This window comes from Danio rerio, chromosome 1 (genome assembly GCF_052040795.2).
Source record: "Danio rerio strain M-AB ecotype USA chromosome 1, GRCz13ab, whole genome shotgun sequence".
Taxonomy (NCBI): domain Eukaryota; kingdom Metazoa; phylum Chordata; class Actinopteri; order Cypriniformes; family Danionidae; genus Danio; species Danio rerio.
The window spans coordinates 15,448,940-15,468,531 of NC_141021.1; the positions used below are offsets into that span (position 1 = coordinate 15,448,940).

The 19,592-nt window shown below is 35.3% G+C and overlaps 1 protein-coding gene across 28 annotated transcripts in view; it reads right to left on the reverse strand.

The window, feature by feature from the left end:
• The window catches only part of camk2d2 (calcium/calmodulin-dependent protein kinase (CaM kinase) II delta 2), a 75,530-nt gene that overhangs the window by 17,671 nt on the left and 38,267 nt on the right, over positions 1 to 19,592 (reverse strand). For 6 of the 28 annotated variants that reach the window (XM_087235532.1, XM_087235530.1, XM_087235524.1 and 3 more), the window contains exons 5-14: positions 18,672 to 18,737; positions 18,114 to 18,186; positions 17,585 to 17,687; positions 15,364 to 15,447; positions 13,458 to 13,552; positions 13,125 to 13,247; positions 12,919 to 13,002; positions 12,164 to 12,206; positions 9,878 to 9,918; positions 5,848 to 5,907 (exon numbers count right to left, since the gene is read on the reverse strand). In XM_087235532.1, coding sequence (XP_087091658.1) covers positions 5,848 to 5,907; positions 9,878 to 9,918; positions 12,164 to 12,206; positions 12,919 to 13,002; positions 13,125 to 13,247; positions 13,458 to 13,552; positions 15,364 to 15,447; positions 17,585 to 17,687; positions 18,114 to 18,186; positions 18,672 to 18,737 — 772 coding nt within the window. 28 annotated transcript variants of the gene reach the window in all.

The window sequence follows — 19,592 nt, forward strand, 5'->3', positions numbered from 1 at the left end:
TTTGATATCAGTGCGGTGAAATTCATGAACAGTACATGGAAGTATATACTACTGCATATGTGTTTTTCATGTATTGCTTGCCATATCTACAAGATTTCAGTTAAGAATTATGCAAATTATTAAATAAATCTAAATAAAAGAAATTCTACAGACTTTGGATCAGCTTTTTTATCAGCTAGATCTTCTTTCCTTAAAAAAAACATTTAAAAGAAACATTGGATCACTGCACTGAGGTAATCTCTACTCTAAATCACACATGCACACACTCACACACACACAAACGCACACACGATAAATACAATACAATTAATAATCCTTTGAGCGGGACTGAGCGGAACTGACCATGTCTTGTCTAATCAACACCAGCTTAGTGAAGATTACATACACATGCTTGTCATTTGTCTAGGAAACATCATCTCCTGAGTGTGCTTGTGTGTGACAGAGAGGGAGAAACAGTCTGTGCGTCACCGTGTCGTCAGTCTGAGAGATGAGGGTTTACGTGCACGTCTGCGTCATTATGGAAGGCAATGTCAAGCTACACACAGCGAAGAGCTTTAAGCACATGACCCTATCAAAGCAATGCTAAAACCAGCCATGCACTGCAAAACATTTACTCCAAATCACTCCAATCACGCGTCTGCAAATTTATCACATTGAGATTTAGCAAATGGGAAGTACAAAATGGGCAAAAATAGTACATCATGAAAGTGCAAGCAAAAGCACAAGTTTTATATGGATTTTTTGCGCTTGAAATGGCATGTAACTACATCGATAGGAAACATCAAGCAGCCGCAATCGCTTTTGATGTTTCAAAGGCAGTTTGATTGAATACAATACCCTAAATTTCCTGGAATTAAGAGTTAAAATGGTAAAACAACACACATGTGACATGAAGGTGACATGAGAGGTGAGTAAAATCATGCAAGGTCTCTGAACTTTGGGTAGACGACACACCAACAGTGCCAGATTTACCAACCCTTGGTTTTCTTTGCATGTTTTTTTTTACTTTATTTTGCTTGCTTGCTTGCTTGACAGGAAAATCTGAAGATCATAACCTGTTTAATGTACCTTAAATGCATTGTTTAAGACATAAAGGTGATGCGTAAGCTTATTACTGTAGCATTTAAGGCAAAGACAAATAATGTGAAAGCGACTGCAAAATCTAGGTAGCAACAAACAACCTACAGTGAGGCAGGCAGCATCATATAAACCCTTTTCAGATAAACCAATTACAAAAGAAATGCTTGTAAATGTAAGTACTATAGACTAATGCTGCATGTTTTCGGCTTGTATTGTTAGCTTAGCAACATTAGCAATCTTTTGGAATGAACAACCCAGGCTCATTGGAAATACAGTACGTGTCTCAGAATATATTTTTGCAAAATGTAAAATACATTGTTCTGGGTTTGTTTCGTTGCACGTTTCAGAAGACAAATCCAGTAGAGGGCGCTGTCTATATTTTTAGGAAACTCAAATATGTTACTTGGGGTATGTTTTGTTGTACGATTCAAATACATGCACATCTTGTCCACAAGAAGACTTGTCAGATCACCTAGACCACAGGTGTCAAACTGAGTTCCTGGAGGGCCGCAGCTCTGTTTAGTTCCAACCATAATCAAACACAGCTGGTCAAACTAACCGAGTCCTTCAGGCTGGTTTGAAACCCACAGGTAAGTGTGTTGGACCAGGGTTGGAACTAAACTGTGCAAGGCTGCGGCCCTCCAGAAATTGAGTTTGACACCTATGATCTAGACCTGTGTTTCTCAACCACGTTCCAAGAGGACCACCAACGCTACATGTTTTAGATGTCTATTTTATCTGTCACACTCGTTACAGGACTTTCAGTCTCTGCTAATGAGCTAATGAACAGAATCGGGTGTGTTTGGTTAAGGAGACATGGAAAATGTGCAGAGCTGGCGGTCCTCCAGGATCGTGCTTGAGAAACATTGATCTAGACCAGTGGTTCTCAAACTTTTTTCACCAAGTACCACCTTAGAAATAAGTCGTCTCTCCAAGTACCACCTTACGACGCTATTTTTTAACCAGTATTAAAAAATAGCGTCGTAAGCCTAATTAAGCAGCTACAGGTGTGCACAGTTTTAAAACGATGCAGATTAATTCCTATTATTAAGAATATGTATTATTGTCAGTCACTTTAAACATTTGAAATAGTCTGAACATTAACTGTGCTTGCAGATAAAAAAAAAAAAGTTTTAGTTAAAATGTGTTTTTAAAAGTTCTTAAAGTAAAAAGAAAACTGCTGTACTTAAATCTAAAGTATTCATAGTAGCCTATTCATCAAAAGCTGGAAATGCTGCTTGGACCTTATAAATATAGGCTATATGTCATATTCCTACACTTTCAGACAAATCTTGAAATAAATGTTAAATGTACATGACAGGGTTCATACAGGCACAGCCTAATGAAAGTCAATTCCAGCACCTATTTTTTTTTCAAGACTGACATGCTATGTATTGAAGACCTGAAATGTATTCTCAGCAACCCATAAAACATTGCATAGGAATAGATACAAATAAAAACCATTAATAATAATATTTATTAATCATATATTAATAATAAAATAAATCTACACGAAGTGCTTGTGAAATCTTTTTTGTACTCAAGTAAAAATATTATTACACTGCTAAAATAACAAAAATTTAAGTAAATAATACTAATATTAGGTAAAAGTACAAATTACTCTTTTAAAAAGTACTAGTTGGTTATGTTTGAAAAAAAAATCTGATTTTCATTATGAAATCACTTTTTTTAAGTGTAAACCTAATTTAATGGTTGGATTGCTTACATCCCAAAGCTACATGTATAATTTGCACTAACAAAGGAAGTATAGTCAATTTTTCCTTTCATGACAATTAATCTTTTTCAATAGCACTGGTAAAACTACCAAATAATCTTTAAGGCCATAGAGACACTTTTTGCCCATTTTTAAAAATATATATTTTTAAGCTTTGTAAGGTTAAATTGAAGTATATGGTAAAAAGATTTAAATTTAGCGTTTTATTTACATATTTTACACTATTTTCTTTACAATATGGCAAATTTGTTTCTTAAATAGCTGTACATCACATGTAAATTTTATTTTACACTTGATCTTAATCTAAAATAGAAACGTAAAAAATACAAGTACACTGTCAGTAAAAAAATAAATAAAACAAATGAATTCATTTTACTTGAGGTATTTGAAATATGACGACACTACATTTATCAAAGCAGTGCTTTAAGAGCCTTATTGTAAATTGTGATAAATAAACAATAAGTAGGCTAACAATGGATTGCTTTGACCTGTAATGCTTTAGGACAGATCAGAATACAGCTAAATGTATAAATCACACAAATACCTCATCCAGAAACATTTCCAGCATAATTCTTTTGTCGTAAAGAAATAAAAAATGTTCCACCTTTGCGAAAAGTAAGTTTCACTTCACAACACAGCCAAATAAGAAGACCATTAGCATTGTCATCGATCATTTATCAATCTATTTCTAAATATTTGATAACTTTGAATACTTTTGACTAAATTTAGTTAAGGAGCAAAGATAAATAATGTCTACTTTAATAGTGGAAAGATCGCGATTGTATTCTATCTGAGCACACACGCGATCATGAGAGCACTTGCAGTTCATTTCAAAAAAGCCTATTTAAGAGCTCGCATATCTGTTTTAGCGATTTGCGTACATGAATGCGCTCTCGTTTTAAAATAAAGCACTCGCCGCATTTGCAGAAATGAGTTATTGCGCAATACCTTCATTCCCGCGCCGCCATTCAGACTGTATTTAGAGGAGTGACAGGTCAGAGGCGAGAGACTGGCTGTTGGAGAGCGAAACGTGTATGAAGATCATCAAATAGGCAGGAAATATGTCCGCGGTTTAATTACTCTGCTAGACATCTCTGCAGTGAAAACATCCGAGAAGCATTATTCCAACAAAACATTTGTTTTTAAGTTGTTTTTTCTGTCTCTGCAACACAGAAAGCCTTTGTCCCGCCCTTACGTTTCACGCAACTAGACAAGGTCGACTGTGATTGGCCACTTTTCATGTCAGTCAAATCAAGCTTCAGAATCAATTCTTAAACTTTGGAAACAGATTTTCAGCAGCTTATGACACAGTGCACTAAAATAAACACTCTAAGCACAGCGCTGTGATCGTACGCTTCACAAAACAGCCAATGCTGATCATATCAATGTTATATTACGCATTAAAGGATTAAAGTGTTAATTGTTTCTTTCATTATTCAGCGATTCCTCCGCGTACCACTAGGAGGAAGCCCGCGTACCACTAGTGGTACGCGTACCACAGTTTGAGAACCACTGATCTAGACCATTAAACCACTAACCTAAACCCTTCCCTGAAGCCAACCAATAGTGTTTTCCAAAGCAAACATAAGATTAAAGTGCACTTTGATCACATAGTTTCTTATCTCTTTTGTGGAACAATCACTGTGTCCGAAATCGCACACTTCCATACTATATAGTATGCTTAAAAAAATATGTGAGCCGAGTAGTATGTCCGAAGTCATAGAATTCGAAAATCCGTTTGTGAGAAGTACCAGGATGACCTACAACCTCGGGTGCGATTCTGAAGTGCGCATCAGATGAACGCTGTGCTATCCTGTGGTACCCCGTGGTAAACCAGCCTAGACTGGTTGGCTGGTTTTTAGCTGGTCGACCAGCCTGGTTTTAGAGGGGTTTTGGCCATTTCCAGGCTGGTTTCCAGCCATTTCCAGCCTGGTCTTAGCTGGTCAGGCTGGGAGTTGACCAGCTAAAACCAGCTTGACTAGCCTAGCCAGGCTAGGAGTCTAGCCAAAACCAGCTATGTCCAGCTTAAACCAGGCTGGTGAAGCTGATTTTAGCTGGATTTAGCTGGTCATTTTCCAGCCTGACCAGCTAAGACCAGGCTGGAAATGGCTGGAAACCAGCCTGGAAATGGCCAAAACCCCTCTAAAACCAGGCTGGTCAACCAGCTAAAACCAGCCAACCAGTCTAGGCTGGTTTAAGCTGTATCTTTCAGCAGGGTTGTAGGCGATTTCAGACGGAGCCCATGTTTCACAAGTATAAAACAGTACCGTATGTGAGCTAGCAAGCTAACTAGCCATGCCAAATAAACAGGTAAGGAAAGCTTAATCAATTACAAGTCACAGACTCCATTAAGCTGTTTTGTGGTAATTATTTGATGTTGTGTAAAGAACTGCACAAAGAAAATCATTGAAAATATGTATCTGTATAGGGATAATTAGGGTGAAAAGGAAATAAGTATATGTATCTCATTTTATCAAGAAACTGCAGTCAAATGCATGTCGAAGTATTTTATTTTATTTTTTTGCAGTTTCACAAAAATATAAGCTGCATGAATTTCCAATGAGCCTGTGTTGAATGTAAACTGTGTGTGGTGTTCACTTTACCTAATAAGTGTTACTTTTTGCTTGACAAAAGCCCTGGTAAATTTTAAGCAAATTAAAATAAGAGATGAAGCATTTTGAACAAAATCCAGCCAAAACTAGGTTTGCTTCAGAAGTTTGAAACTGAACTTTAACCAAAAAAAAGTTTCCTTCAGCTTGTAAACACCTTTGAAGTCATCGCCTTCTTTGTATGAAAACTGTCACAGATTTATCACCTTCTCTGATTCATTTAATGAAAAAATAACTTCTCTGTAAGTAGGGCCTTTAAGATGTTGCCATAGAAACTATGTGCCTATGTTGGCAGTAGACAGCAAGGCAGCTAGCTAGGTTTTGGAACAGAGCCATTGTAAGCAAATCTGGCTAGTTGGTCAAAGGGGGAGGGTCTACTGGGGTGATGTCGTGCAAGGGGGTTGGGGTTGTTGTCGTGGGTACCAGTGCTGGGGCGGGGCCTGTGTCTTTGGGGCTGCTGGCTAGGTTGGTTTTGTTGTTAACCTGTAAGTAGGATGAGGAGCAGATCACACATTACCAAATATCACACCGACGGGGCCTACTGCATCACACTAGGATTACGAAATCACACAAGACAGGGGGAAAAAAGGAGTTCTGTGACAGGCCATCATTACACAGATGTACTGACAAACACATATACACATGAGGGAGCTGAGGATGAATGATCTCATGAATACAGCAACTGGCACATACAGTACAGTAATGCATAATGGAGGACACAAGCATGAACATATATTCAAAGCCACAAGACATAAAAAGAACTGAATCATAAAATTAAAGGTCCTGAGCTGTTTTAATAATGTTTTAATAATAAGTTGTCTGTAATCAACCTTATGAAATTCATAAATTCAAGGTGAGCGTACAGTATGTCAATCAAATTTGCACCCATTTACTTTCTTAATGTATGTTCCTGTTATTAGAGTGAAAGATTTATCAGTGCTCATTCTTCCAAGGCAAAAACCATTTTATTACTTGTACTACTTCCAAACATTACCTGGAAACATAACTGACACTGAAAGGTCATGGGAAAGCAGCAACTTAAGCCCCGATTAGATCACACGATTTTGGCAGGATTTCCTTGATGTAGGGTGTCATGGGGATTCGTAAACGACAAATGGGCATTGTGGCACAACATTCAATCGTTTCTTCTTATGTAATGTGGCATAGCTCAGGACTACCGATACCATGCTTGTGATGTTTTAAGACACCATCGCAGAAAGTCAAGCATGTTTAACTTTCTTTCCCGTTCTTTGCAAGCTCCGTCAAGTAAGTGACACTTGAGTACATAATTTCTCAGTTATATCCGCAGGTGATGCTGTAAATCTGTGGGTCAGGTAATCAAAAATTAGGCTGCATATTTAACCTACTTATGGGTGGGTTTCGGGTGGATAAGATTAATCATTGGTTATATTTTCTCTAAAATATTAAAGTGTTTTAAGCAATTTTATTTAACAGATGGGTACAAATATGCAGACATCTTCATTCTCACAGCGAGTTTCTGAGTTTTTAATTTAATTTTAATTGGTCTTGTTTTTTTTTTTTATTAACAAACCAGTTTGTGCTTTGGCGCTGAAGCAAAATGGACTGGTTTTGAAGCACTTTACCTCAGAGGTTATTTTATTTTTTTATTTTTATCTAGTAGATAACTGAACAACAAAAAATACATTAAAATTAAGACACAAATTATACCAAACGAAATCCGTTTCAAAAAGAAAAATTTGCCAAGAAAAATGTATAAATGATAATTTTTTTGTTTGTGCCCCTCCACTACTCAACTACGTATACGGGTGGATGATTTGTCTTTCTCCGTGGAAAATAAATATTTAGTTAATGCTTAACTGTAATTGGTGTATCACAAACCTCTGTCATATGTTTGGTAATTTTTTTAATATGTGATTATTTTTTGTCTTGAGCATCTGATTTTTCCTTGGTGCTGATGTGCTTTCATTTTCTCCGCCTCACTCATGGCAAGTTCATGCAAAGGAGTGTTTAATAAGCCCCCCATTGCTGGAAAATATACATTTTGATTTAAAAGACATTATAAGTTTGATCCTATTAATGTCATATTGAATGCCTTTAAATAATGTAGGATAGTTGTCAGCAAGCATCAGATTTTATTGAGATTGAAATAAGATTTTAAAAATGTAATTGAGATAAGAAATATTGTTATAGCAACTCTTGTGACTGTTTTGGGAAATAGATGTCATGGGATGACAATTGTGAAGAAACTTCTAGTCTGGCACACTTGTTAGATTTTGCGATTTTGTCTGGATAAAATCTTGACCTTCGTAACCGACAACAAAAATCGTGTGATCTGACTGGGGCTTTAGTGAATTCATACTTCATAGAACATACTTTTTAATGACTGTTAAGTAATTTCAAAGTCAAAAGATGCACTGCGTGTAATTTTGGACATGCTGCTTGTTTTCTTTTAAAATTTAGATTTCTTTAGAAACTATTAAAAGACTATTAGTGATTCCTAATATGAGCTGTGTCTCATTTCAGATGCAGCCTCTAAATGCATCCTTCGTTTCCCAGGTAATGAAGGATACAACTGGTGGACAAGATTCATCCCAAGATTCATCGTGTGCTGAGGACGCTTAAAAAAAAAATGGATCAAAAGTATTATGTTTATTTAACTTGGACATCTAAACACATGTTAATAAACAAGAAGGGTATGACATGTCTTACTAAAAAAGTGATTTTATAGACAGTTAAGATTTTAACATGTATGGATCAAAGGAAATATATTTCCAGCTTTTGTAAACCTTGTTTTGTCTTCAGAATGTTTAACATAAGTTTTAAATTCATTGAAAGTCATTTAAATTTTTAATACCAGTTATTAACGGTAGCTGTTGTGTCTGGTGTATGGTGACAAGATCCATCCTCTGTTGGCTAGATTGTCTCATTTCAAAATGTTCGGTTCGGCCTGTGTGGACTTCGAAGGACTCACCTTGGAAGTCTGAATTCTTAGGAGGATGCAGCCTCTGAAATGACACACAGCTCTGGAATTTAATCTCAAGCTTGGCAAGCAATTTTGGAGAATTTGATGTTTCCCCATTCAAACAGAATGCCTGACTATACTGCCCAAGCACTGTTACTGTTTCAAAGATATCCGCCGAGTGAAATGACTTGCTTTAAAGGGACTTTGGTTGAAATCAGTTAGGCCAGTAGGTGACTGCATGTTGTTATTTATTTTGTCACATTGCTATGTAGGCTTCATTTTGATCTGTAACACTCATCATTTATGATCAAGCCAATTCCTGAGGCTAAACCTAAGCCTGTTTTCTTGTTGAATTCCAACCAAAGATACAGTATGTCACATTATGAAATTAAAATGGGTTGTGAATGGCAATTCACTCAATTGTTTAACAAAAATTAATACAATCTTGAGTTATCCAATTGGTTTACAATATTCTTCTAAAATCTAATAAAGACATAAAAGACACATGACTGACAAGACTGTGTGATAAACAAACACATTTTTTTAAACTTGTCAAAAACAGATGCCAGGAGTTTAACAAATACAACAAACTCAGGAACTAAAACATATTGAGGAAAAGCAAATGGGGAGAATTCACTTCTCTACTGCAATTAATGGTAATATCTTCAGTAAAAATCTGAAGCCCCATGAACAACTGCTATTTGTTTTAGAAAATTATCCCTATTTTCTGTGTGATTAAACTTATTATTTGTTTGTAGCAAACTGCAATATCTTATGGACTGTTTTACCTTATTTCAGGAGTGTCCACAGTCGGTCCACTGCCCTGCAGAGTTCAGCGCCAACTTGCCTCAACACACTTGTCTGAAAGTTTCTAACATGCCTAGTACACAACTCTGATTAACTTGTTCTGGAACGTTTAATTAGAGTAAAATCTAAGCTATTAAACCCCCCCATAATTGGACATAATTTGCATAATTACATGATATCTACAGTATAGTAAATATGCACAATTAATTCTTAGTAAATTCCCCCCATAATGCTTTAATAAATAAATCATACACATACATATAGACATACATATGCATACACATCCATATTCAGTATTCAAGTAAACAAGACACATAAAAGTGAGAGTAATGGGTAATTCCATTTAATTTCCAGCAAATTCAGGGAATTAATACAAACAATTCAATACTGGAAGGACTAAATACATTTTATTAACAAAAATGTCAATATATTTCCTAAAGATAACCCTGAAAATTGGAATTGAAATGGAATTGATCAAAACGCCACACAGCACTCAACTATATCAACTGTACTGTCACTGAATTGGAAACCGATCCAATTAAAAAGCTCAGAATTTCTGGAAAATAACAACCAACAAACAAATGCAGACCTGAAGGACGCACAATCTTCTGCTGCAAAATTAATCTCAGACAATGCCAAGTATTCATGTTCTTTATGCATCTTTGCCAAAACAAAAATGAATAGGAAACAGATTTAACTCACCTTCACACCATCTGGCTTCTTGTTCAACAAGCTTTTGGCTGCTGTTGGGTGAAGAATAAAAGGAAAGCATGAATATCCGTGTATTAAAACTTCATAAAACCATGAAGGCACATGCAGCAGGCATTCTGGGATTATTGTTCTCCTTATTGTGTCACAAAACCTCGGGCAGGAGAACCAATTCACAATCATACAAATCGTTATTTTTTAGGATAAGAACTCTCGGTACACAAATGCAAGGCTAAGGGTTCAAGAAGGTTAAACAATCAAAACCAGAGTAAACAACTCGTTCTTAGAAGAAGTGTGTTTAATAATGATGTAGGATTGTAATCTCCATGTTGGTGAACAAGAACTGTAATTTTCCAGAAGAATTGCCCCGCATATGCACGTTATTCCAGTTATATTATATTATATTATATTATATTATATTATATTATATTATATTATATTATATTATATTATATTATATTATATTATATTATATTATATTATATTAGTACAGTTACCACATCTTAAGGCACAGTTCAGACATTTTATTTCAGGATATTTGTCATGTTTTGCTACAAGATGCTACAACAAACATTAGACCAGAACTTAAAAATTGATGAACATATCTCAAAAGTGGTTGGAAAGAGTTTCTACCAACTCCGCCATCTCTCTAAAATGAAATCCTCTCTTCCTTTACACTCTCCAGAATTTTCCATACATGCGCTTATAACCTATATAACCTAACCTATTATAACATATTTTGGGCTGTCTGAGTCTTAGATTGCTCACCTACAGTTAGTTCAAAACGCAGCAGCTAGATTTTTAACAAAAAGCCTGAAATATGCACGTCACTCCTATTTTGAGGTCTCTCCATTGGTTACCGGTAACACAAAGAATCGAATTTTAAAAATTCCTCTTTGTGTTTAATGCCCTACATGGTCTAGGCCCGCATTATTTATCCCAACTGATTGTTATTTACACTGCATTCAGACACTTGCGTTCCGCTGATCAGTTTTTATTAAAAGTTCCAAAGGCCCACCTCAACAGTAGGGGCAAAAGTGCTTTTGCCATATCAGGTCCTCGCCTCTGGAATGCTCTGCCATTAGAACTAAAAAAGGCTTTGTCACTGCTTATTTTTTAGTCTAAAGTGAAGAATTGTTTATTTTGTAGATCTTTTGAAGCAAAAATCCTTCCCGTCAGGAGTAGGGGGGTGGGGGGGATCAAAACGTTCCTGTTCTTAATCTTATTTAGTGTGGTCAACTGTGGTAGCATCTTATAATTAGGCAAAATTTCAATTTGTTTTTTGCTCTTTTTATTGTTACACTTTCTATGTTTTTTCCTTTTATGTGCCTATTGCTGTTACTGTTTTTATGCCCATATCGTCAGTTTATTTTTTCTCTGTAAAGCACTTTGTGCAGCCTTTTGGCAGTTGGAAACATGCTATATAAATAAATTAAACACATTTGTCCTCGAAGAAAGAGTTGCTTTAGAATACAGATCATCACAAATTTAGTGCAGACAACCATACAGTTATGACCTTATCTATAACATATTGACAACTGTATTTTGCTTAGAGCTAGTAAATTCTACACCCTTAAATTATTATACCTGATTTGTAAAAGTAACATTGCAAAATGCACATAAACATATCCAGATGAACATGTAACCAGATAATGAGCAAGCATTCAAGATACTTGTTTCATTAGCAAGACAGTAAACATTTATTCTTCCAGTAAGTCAACTTTATTTTTGTGATTACATTCATAAAGTACTTTTTGATTATTGTGGCATTAATATAGTTTAAACTAATGCAAATGTATTAGTTTAAAAATTCTTTTATAGAAGTTATACACAAAACGTGAGTTGACGATATGAATGTAATCTGTTTGATAACATGCAAACAAGGGTAATTAGTATCTCAGAGTAACAGGGAAGTGTGTCAAACAAGCAAACCAGTTCACTGGTTAGAGTAAAAACACATCCCCTTCTTATGTCCAATTAGACTCTTACCTCACGGGACCCACAGGACCCCCCCAAAAAGAGACAAAGCAATGATAAACAGGAAAGAAATGTTAAATAAAATGTCTGAAAAGAGGTAGTGTACCACCTCACTTCAAAACAGACTAGTTCCAAAAAAATAAATCAATAATAAACAGCAAATTAAACACAAAGCAAGATATATGAGAAAAAAACTATAGCATTTTGAATCAAGTTTACAGTATTTGTGCAGGAAAATAAAAACGGAGGGAGTTTATTGCAGCTGTAGAATTCAAACGTACAGTTCTGCAGAGCCAGACGTACCTGAGAAGTTTCTTGTGACCAGGAGAGTGGTCAGAATTGCACCCTAGTTGCAAAAAAAAAGTTTTGGAAATGGAAGAAAAGGGAAAAAACAAGATCAAGAGAGAGGTGAAAGAAAGAATAGCACAGAAGCAACAGCAGAAGCAATGTCATCTCATTTTTGTTTATTTGCAAGAGTAAATCCTTTTTCTAGTTTGAAACCTTTTTCATAATGACTTTTCATAAATACTTACAAAATGTAATTTAAGTATAATTAGCCAAAAAGCAATACAATAGTGTACTGAAATACATTTAAAGCCAACATTTCACAAATACCCTGGCCTTGATTCACTCCATTTATATTTATTAACATGCATTCAAATGCATTATTTGTGACCGCTGTGATTTTGACAAAACCCCTGTCTCCTATTTAATCAAGCACTATATCACTTTTGCAGGAATGCTCATATGCATGACATGTCCCGATTCAGAGCACTCACACTTGTCAAACAAACCGGGAAACAAGCCAGGACACGGTTCAGATAGCATAGTGTGAGTGCACTGTCTGTGAAAGCAGGCCTTTGATTCATCCACTTGTAATTACACTAATGAAAATTAATATTAATACCTGGTGTAAACAGAGTCTCTGTGACTCAGATTTAGTGAAAAAGCAAGTGCACACACAGTGGTGAAGCTCTGCGAAGTAAACTCTGAAGTTGTGGAGAAAGCTAAAGCTTGGTCAAAAGTAGAAAACTGTAAAAGATCAGATAAAAACTAACCTTGAGTTTCCTTCTGGCGTTGAATTTCTTCAAGCACTCCACGGTTTCCTGTCTGTGCATCATTGAGGCTACAGTGGAGCGTTGCTGAAGGAAGAGAAAGAAGATAGAAAAATTAGTCATTAGTAAAGATTAAAACAGTCCTTTGTTGTACTGTGTATAGACAAGCTTGTTTACTAGTGTGTGTTTATGTGTTAAAAAAAACATACGCAGATCCAGGGGTGTTTGAGGGCTTCAGCAGCTGTGATACGTTTAGAGGGATTGATAGTCAACATCTTATTAATCAGATCTTTAGCTTCAGGGGTCACGGTGTCCCACTCGGGAGAAGGAAACTACATTTGTAGATAAAACAACACAATTGAGCACAGTTTCATTATTTTGTATGAACATATATGCTGTGGAACCCAAGATATCATCAAGTTATCATCAATGTTGCCCAATGGTTATCAACAGTCTCATCATATTCTGCATATGTAGCTCTAACAGTGTCTTCTTGTATAGTGTGAACACTTTGCAGGAGAAATCTTCAACTTCAGTCTTACATCATAGGCACCAGCCTTGATCTGCTGATAGAGGCGATGCTGGTCTTCATCCCAAAATGGCGGATATCCAACCAGCAGAATGTAGAGGATCACACCTGTGAGAACCAGAAAGCTCCTATTATGGCCACATTCAGAGGGGAAACTGCAAAATACTTCAAATAAATTCAGCTTTAAAATGAGTCTGATGAAATCAATAGTTTTTTTTAGGTCATTACAGTAGGCATGAAATCAGAATGTACTCTTCTTATTTTTATGTGTACATAGTAGTGTTTGCTAAAACATTGCATCTGTGCAATTCATTATTTTGTACAAATTATTTTGCCCTTATAATGTTTTATCAAATACCATAACCATCTCTCCCCCTTGAAACAACTTTTTTTCACTTCTGGTCACATGGAATGCCTTTAGGGCGGGGCTATCAGGGCGTGTCCTATTTCTGCCCTGCTTTCGTCCATCTGTTGATCCTTCATTTTGTTAGCAACACCCATCTTCCAGCGATCCAATTATTTTCCAATTTTTCACATTTTAGGAACGTTTTAATCAGATGTACGCCATGACATGTGAAAAAGGACATCTTAACTTCCCTTTCATTTGACTTTAAAGACAGTATATGCAAGAAATACTTTTGTGCAAATAAAAAAGAGACCTTCTCCGACTATAATCATTCATCAACACAAGTTAGCATACAGTATATAGGCAGTAGAATGGCTACAGAAGCCAGTGTTACTGGTGGCACCGAGCTTCATTAACATATTTTGTTTTATTTTTATTTATTTTATTTTATTATTTTACTTTATTTTATTTTATTTTATTAATTCATTTTCTTGTCGGCTTAGTCCCTTTATTAATCTGGGGTCGCCACAGCGGAATGAACCGCCAACTTATCCAGCAAGTTTTTTTACGCAGCGGATGCCCTTCCAGCCGCAACCCATCTCTGAGAAACATCCACACATACACACACTACGGAAAATTTAGCCTACCCAATTCATATGTACCACATGTCTTTGGACTGTGGGGGAACCCGGAGTACCCGGAGGAAACCCACGCGAAGGCAGGGAAAACATGCAAACTCCACACAGATATGCCAACCAAGGATCGAACCAGCGACCCAGCAACCCTCTTGCTGTGAGGTGAACGTGCTACCCACTGTGCCACTGCGTCGCCTTATTTTATTTTATTTTATTTTATTTCATGCCAAAACAGATCATCAGTATCATTCAAAAGCTCCCATACATCTTCCTGATTATGTTATGTTTGCAGTGAAATTTCTCACTTTCTCTTTTTTTATTTTGTTTAACATTTATATCTCTGCCCAAGTTTTTTGCTGGTATTTTAATATTTTTTTTAGTATGCTATTATTATTATTTTTGATAATATTTGTGCTGTGTATTACTTGAAGTTTAGTTAACTATCATTAAAATATGATATAATTTTACTTTTACAAAATAAATATACAATATACAAAATAAAATAAAATAAAATAAAACAAAAATAAATAAAAAATAAATGAAATAAAATAGAATAAAATAGGCAGACATTGTCTTTTGTATGTGTGCATGAATATAGTAATCATTCTGCATTACTCAGAATGTACTTCCCAAAATACCATGAGTAACATGGTAGTCCTTACAGTAATTTTCAACTATCCAACTGCCTTCAATAATTATGCAATCCTCAAGGCTAAATTGAAACATTCATTTAACTGCTTGGATTGGACTAACACGTTTTAAGCCTAAAAACAGAAAGACAATTTACTAGGGACACTCCATTTAGCTAATTAGATTCAACGCTGCTTAAAAACTCAGTCTGCAGTAATTTAATAATCAGTTAATGAGCTTCAACAGTGACATCCATCACACCGGCTCACTTATAAAGCTGATATTTCTGTGGCTCATTCATTTCTTACCGCAAGCCCACATGTCCACCGGTTTGCCATAAGGATCTTTCCTCAGCACCTCTGGAGACAGATACCCTGGAGTACCAGCAAATCCTGAACAGAGAGAGTGGTTGAGAGCAATAAAACGGCAGTTTATTTGGCCAAGTTGGCATGAAAAAGCTTAGTCGTGCAAAATTGCATACAGCAAAATGATTAATAAAGCAGTGTTCCCTGTTTAGCCTTTACTGGTCCCAAATAAGTTCTAAATAAAAGAGAACTGTGTTTGTGGAATATTGGTTTTATTAAATACTCTATTTTACAACATTACTCTAAAGTGTTATAAATGCTGATAAGTGCTTAGCAAAGCATTTTTATGATCAAAAATGCAGTAAAAACACATATTGTGGAACAAATTCACAAAAAAAGAACAGTTTTTAGTTTTAAAATATTTTAAAATATCATTTATTCCTGTGATGTAAAGCTGATTTTTATTTTTTTGTCATGTAAGTTGAAAGCTAAATTTTTTTTGTCAAATATTTCTCAAGTGCTGTTTAACAGAGGGAATATTTTGTAACATATTTGTAAATATAATAGTGTTATTATATAATATATATATAATACAAATTTCTATAACTTCTAATTTAATATCAATTTTGTCTTTCCCATGATGATAGTACATCATATTTTATAGTTTAAAGTTATTTTGTAATATATATATATATATATATATATATATATATATATATATATATATATATATATATATATATATATATATATATATATATATATATATATATAAACACTGTATTCACTGAACAACAGTGGTTTGTTCTGTAGCCAAGGTTTGGGGGCTAATAATATTGATCATATATATGAATATAGGCCTATAGATATATGCCTTTCTTGCAAACGTCATGAATTGGCAAATTCTATGTGATGACAACGTGTGCATTACTTTTGCTCTAAATGTATTTGTTATTGTTACATTCTTAATATGTAATGCTTATGTAGCGTTTTTGCAACATGTTACGAGCTGTCAAACAGCATGTGTATATATTTTTCCTTCAAATAAATATCAAAATGATGGCTGTTGTAAAACGTTTGCATCTTGTGTTTTATTATGTATCATATTTATTTAAATGCAGCCAAACTAAAACTAATATGACTTATATGAATAAAAAATATAATACTGTAATTCCTTGCTTTGTTAAACATCACTTGAAAAATATTTGAAAAAGAAATCAAATTTCACATGAGGGCTAATCCTTCTGGATTGAACTGTATGTGATCCTTATCAATTTTAAAAACAGCTGTGATATTTTTTAAAGATCCTTTTATAACTAGAATCTCAAAAGATCAGCATGTATTTGAATGTATTTAAAACTGTTGCTTTTGTTTGACTTAATATACCCTTGATGGATAATGTATCCTTGATTGAAGACTTAATTTATTGTGTTTTAAAAAGCTAAACTACCGGTCAAAAGTTTGGGGTCAGTGGGATTTTAAAATGTTTTAAAATAAGCTTCTCCTGCTCACCAAGACTGCATTTATTTAATTAAAAATACAGTAAAATTGTTAAAATGTTACTGCACTATAAACTAACTGTTCAAAAGTTGTTTATCATTTAATTGAATAATTTATTCCAGGGAATTCAAAGATGATTTTTTTAGCTTCATTAATACAGTTTTCAGAGTCACATGATTCTTCAGAAATCACTTTATATAATAATTATAATAATAATAATAATAATAATTATTATTATTATTATTATTATTATTATTATTATTAATAATAATAATAATAATAATAATAATAATGATGACGGAAGTAATAATTTCATTTGAAACTAATTACAATAAGGTATTTATTATAATTCATTTAAAATTGTAATAAATATTTATAAATTACATTTTTTTTACACTTAATAAAGGCCACCTTGATGAACAGAATAATTTCTTTAAAAAAAAAATTTTTAAACTGACCCTAAACCTTTGACCGGTAGTATATGTTAAAAGGGTAGCGAACAAACAATATTGTCGAAAGTAAATTAACCAACTTGTGAGTTTGAGAGCCAGCTCTTAATTGCACTACACTGACCACACAATACATGCTTGCCTTTGCATTTACCAAATCTACTATATAAATATATTAGCAAATAAAACTTGAAACTATAAGCACAGGATTCCCTTCCAAATAGATGTAAGTGAAGAAAACCATTTTCCCCCTCTCTTAATTTTGTGTTACTCACCAAACCAAGCCTGCTGATCACCCTGGACCTCAATGGCCAAACCAAAGTCAGCAAGCTTAACAGCCGCCCCCTTCATCTTACTGGCCAACAGCAGATTCTCAGGCTTTAAGAACAGCAAACAGACACACAAGCAAGTCACTAAATGCTCCTAATTCTCCCCTAGGTAATGGCTTTTCCAAAAGCAGCTATTTATTGAATAAAAGAGCAGCAGCCACCGAGGGTGACTCATTCCTCCTCAGCAGGTTGAAAGACACTTTGGACGGAGAACAGAAAAGCTAAATCTGTCAGAGTCTGAATTGTATCCACACAAATGCGGATTGATTATCACTAGCTAAAAGGCTTTGTGAAGATTTCAGCAGACAAAGGCATTAAATATTAGATTTTGAGACACAGCAAGACTATTTTCTGATAGACAATACAAGATCCGGCTACGTCAGACTGTGCTAAATTTGGCTCGGGCTGTGCTACATCGAGCGCCACTGTCTGGGGAGGCGCAAGTGTGTGTGCGTGTATGTGCGTGTGTCCTGACCTTCAGGTCCCTGTGGACGATCCCATTAACATGGCAGTGATGAACACTCTCCAAAATCTGCTGAATGCAGTGACTGAGAGAGAGAAAGAAACAGTGAAAGAGAAAGGTAAGACTGAGGGAAAGTGTGATAATGCAGGCCAAAAGAAACACAAATCAACCATAATAAGGGAACTTAGAGGGAAATAGACACAACAGGGACTTAATCAGTCTTTTCTGAAGCAAGTATGCAGTTGTGCATGATTGAATATAGAGTTATACGTTCATTAAAAAGCAAGCAGGCATTAATCCTCTATAAATAACATGCTGCACATTTTCTTGTCCAGCTCCAAAGACACACATGCACATTTTCCTTTACACATGCTAAATTACACCCGAGGAGGCTGTGGAGGGAAGCAGTGTATAATTTATCATCAGTATAAATAACTTGCGCGCAGTGAAACAAAAGAGTCATGTGACCTAAAAGAACTGTCTGTAAGCATATTTGATGTGGAACCAGCTTGATGCTGATGAACGCTCTAATGTGCTGCTGTTGTAATGTGTCAGTCTGCATGTTCTTACCTGGCATCAGCCTCGCTGTAATACTCTCTCGCTACGATGTCCTCGAACAGTTCACCTCCAGTCACCCTGGAATCAAAGTTCAAGGTTACTTAATATCAAAGGCATCTTTAAGCAATTCAACATAACAGCCATAAATGACAGAATTTGTGTTTTCTCTGCACATCCTGAGGCCAGATTCACTAATCTGAGAAGTCACTGTTCCCATAGAAACAGCAAGTGCCTCTTTTTATTATTTTGCAAACCAGTGGTAGATAGTTAGAGTGGAGTAACAATAGACTTTGTTGGGGGTGGACAGACAATAATGCAGACGCTCATTATGGTGGTTGTAGGAAGGACCTTTCAATCAAAAGAACAACCTAATTGCAGCAAAGGCAAAGACTTTCCTTCTGAAAAAGAAGTGCACTTTAGCAAGTATTACACAAATATTATACCTTAGAAGACACTTAAATGCACTTGCATAATGTGTAATACTTTGGATGTATATATTACCGTTTTTTACAATTGTTTTGCCACAAATTTAAAACCCTTTTGACAATTTTCAAAACTCTAGACTCAAAATTCACAACTATTGCCAAAATTGTGCATTTTTGCACACAAACGGCATAAATGGCAGCTAGATCTCTGCAGCTCTCATATGATTTCCCACTGAAGCTAAGCAGGGCTGTGCCCGGTCAGAACCTGGATGGGAGACCACATGGGAAAGTAAGATTGCTGCAGGAAGTGGTGATAGTGAGGCCAGTGGGGGTGCTCAACCTGTAGTCTATGTGGGTCCTAATGCCCCAGTATAGTGATGGGGACACTATACTGCTAAGTGAATTTAAATTTGCCCACAAGCAATATGGCTGCCGTTCCATCACCAAGGTGGATGCTGCACACTGGTGATTTATGAGGAGATCCCCCTAAAAACTATTGTGATGTTTT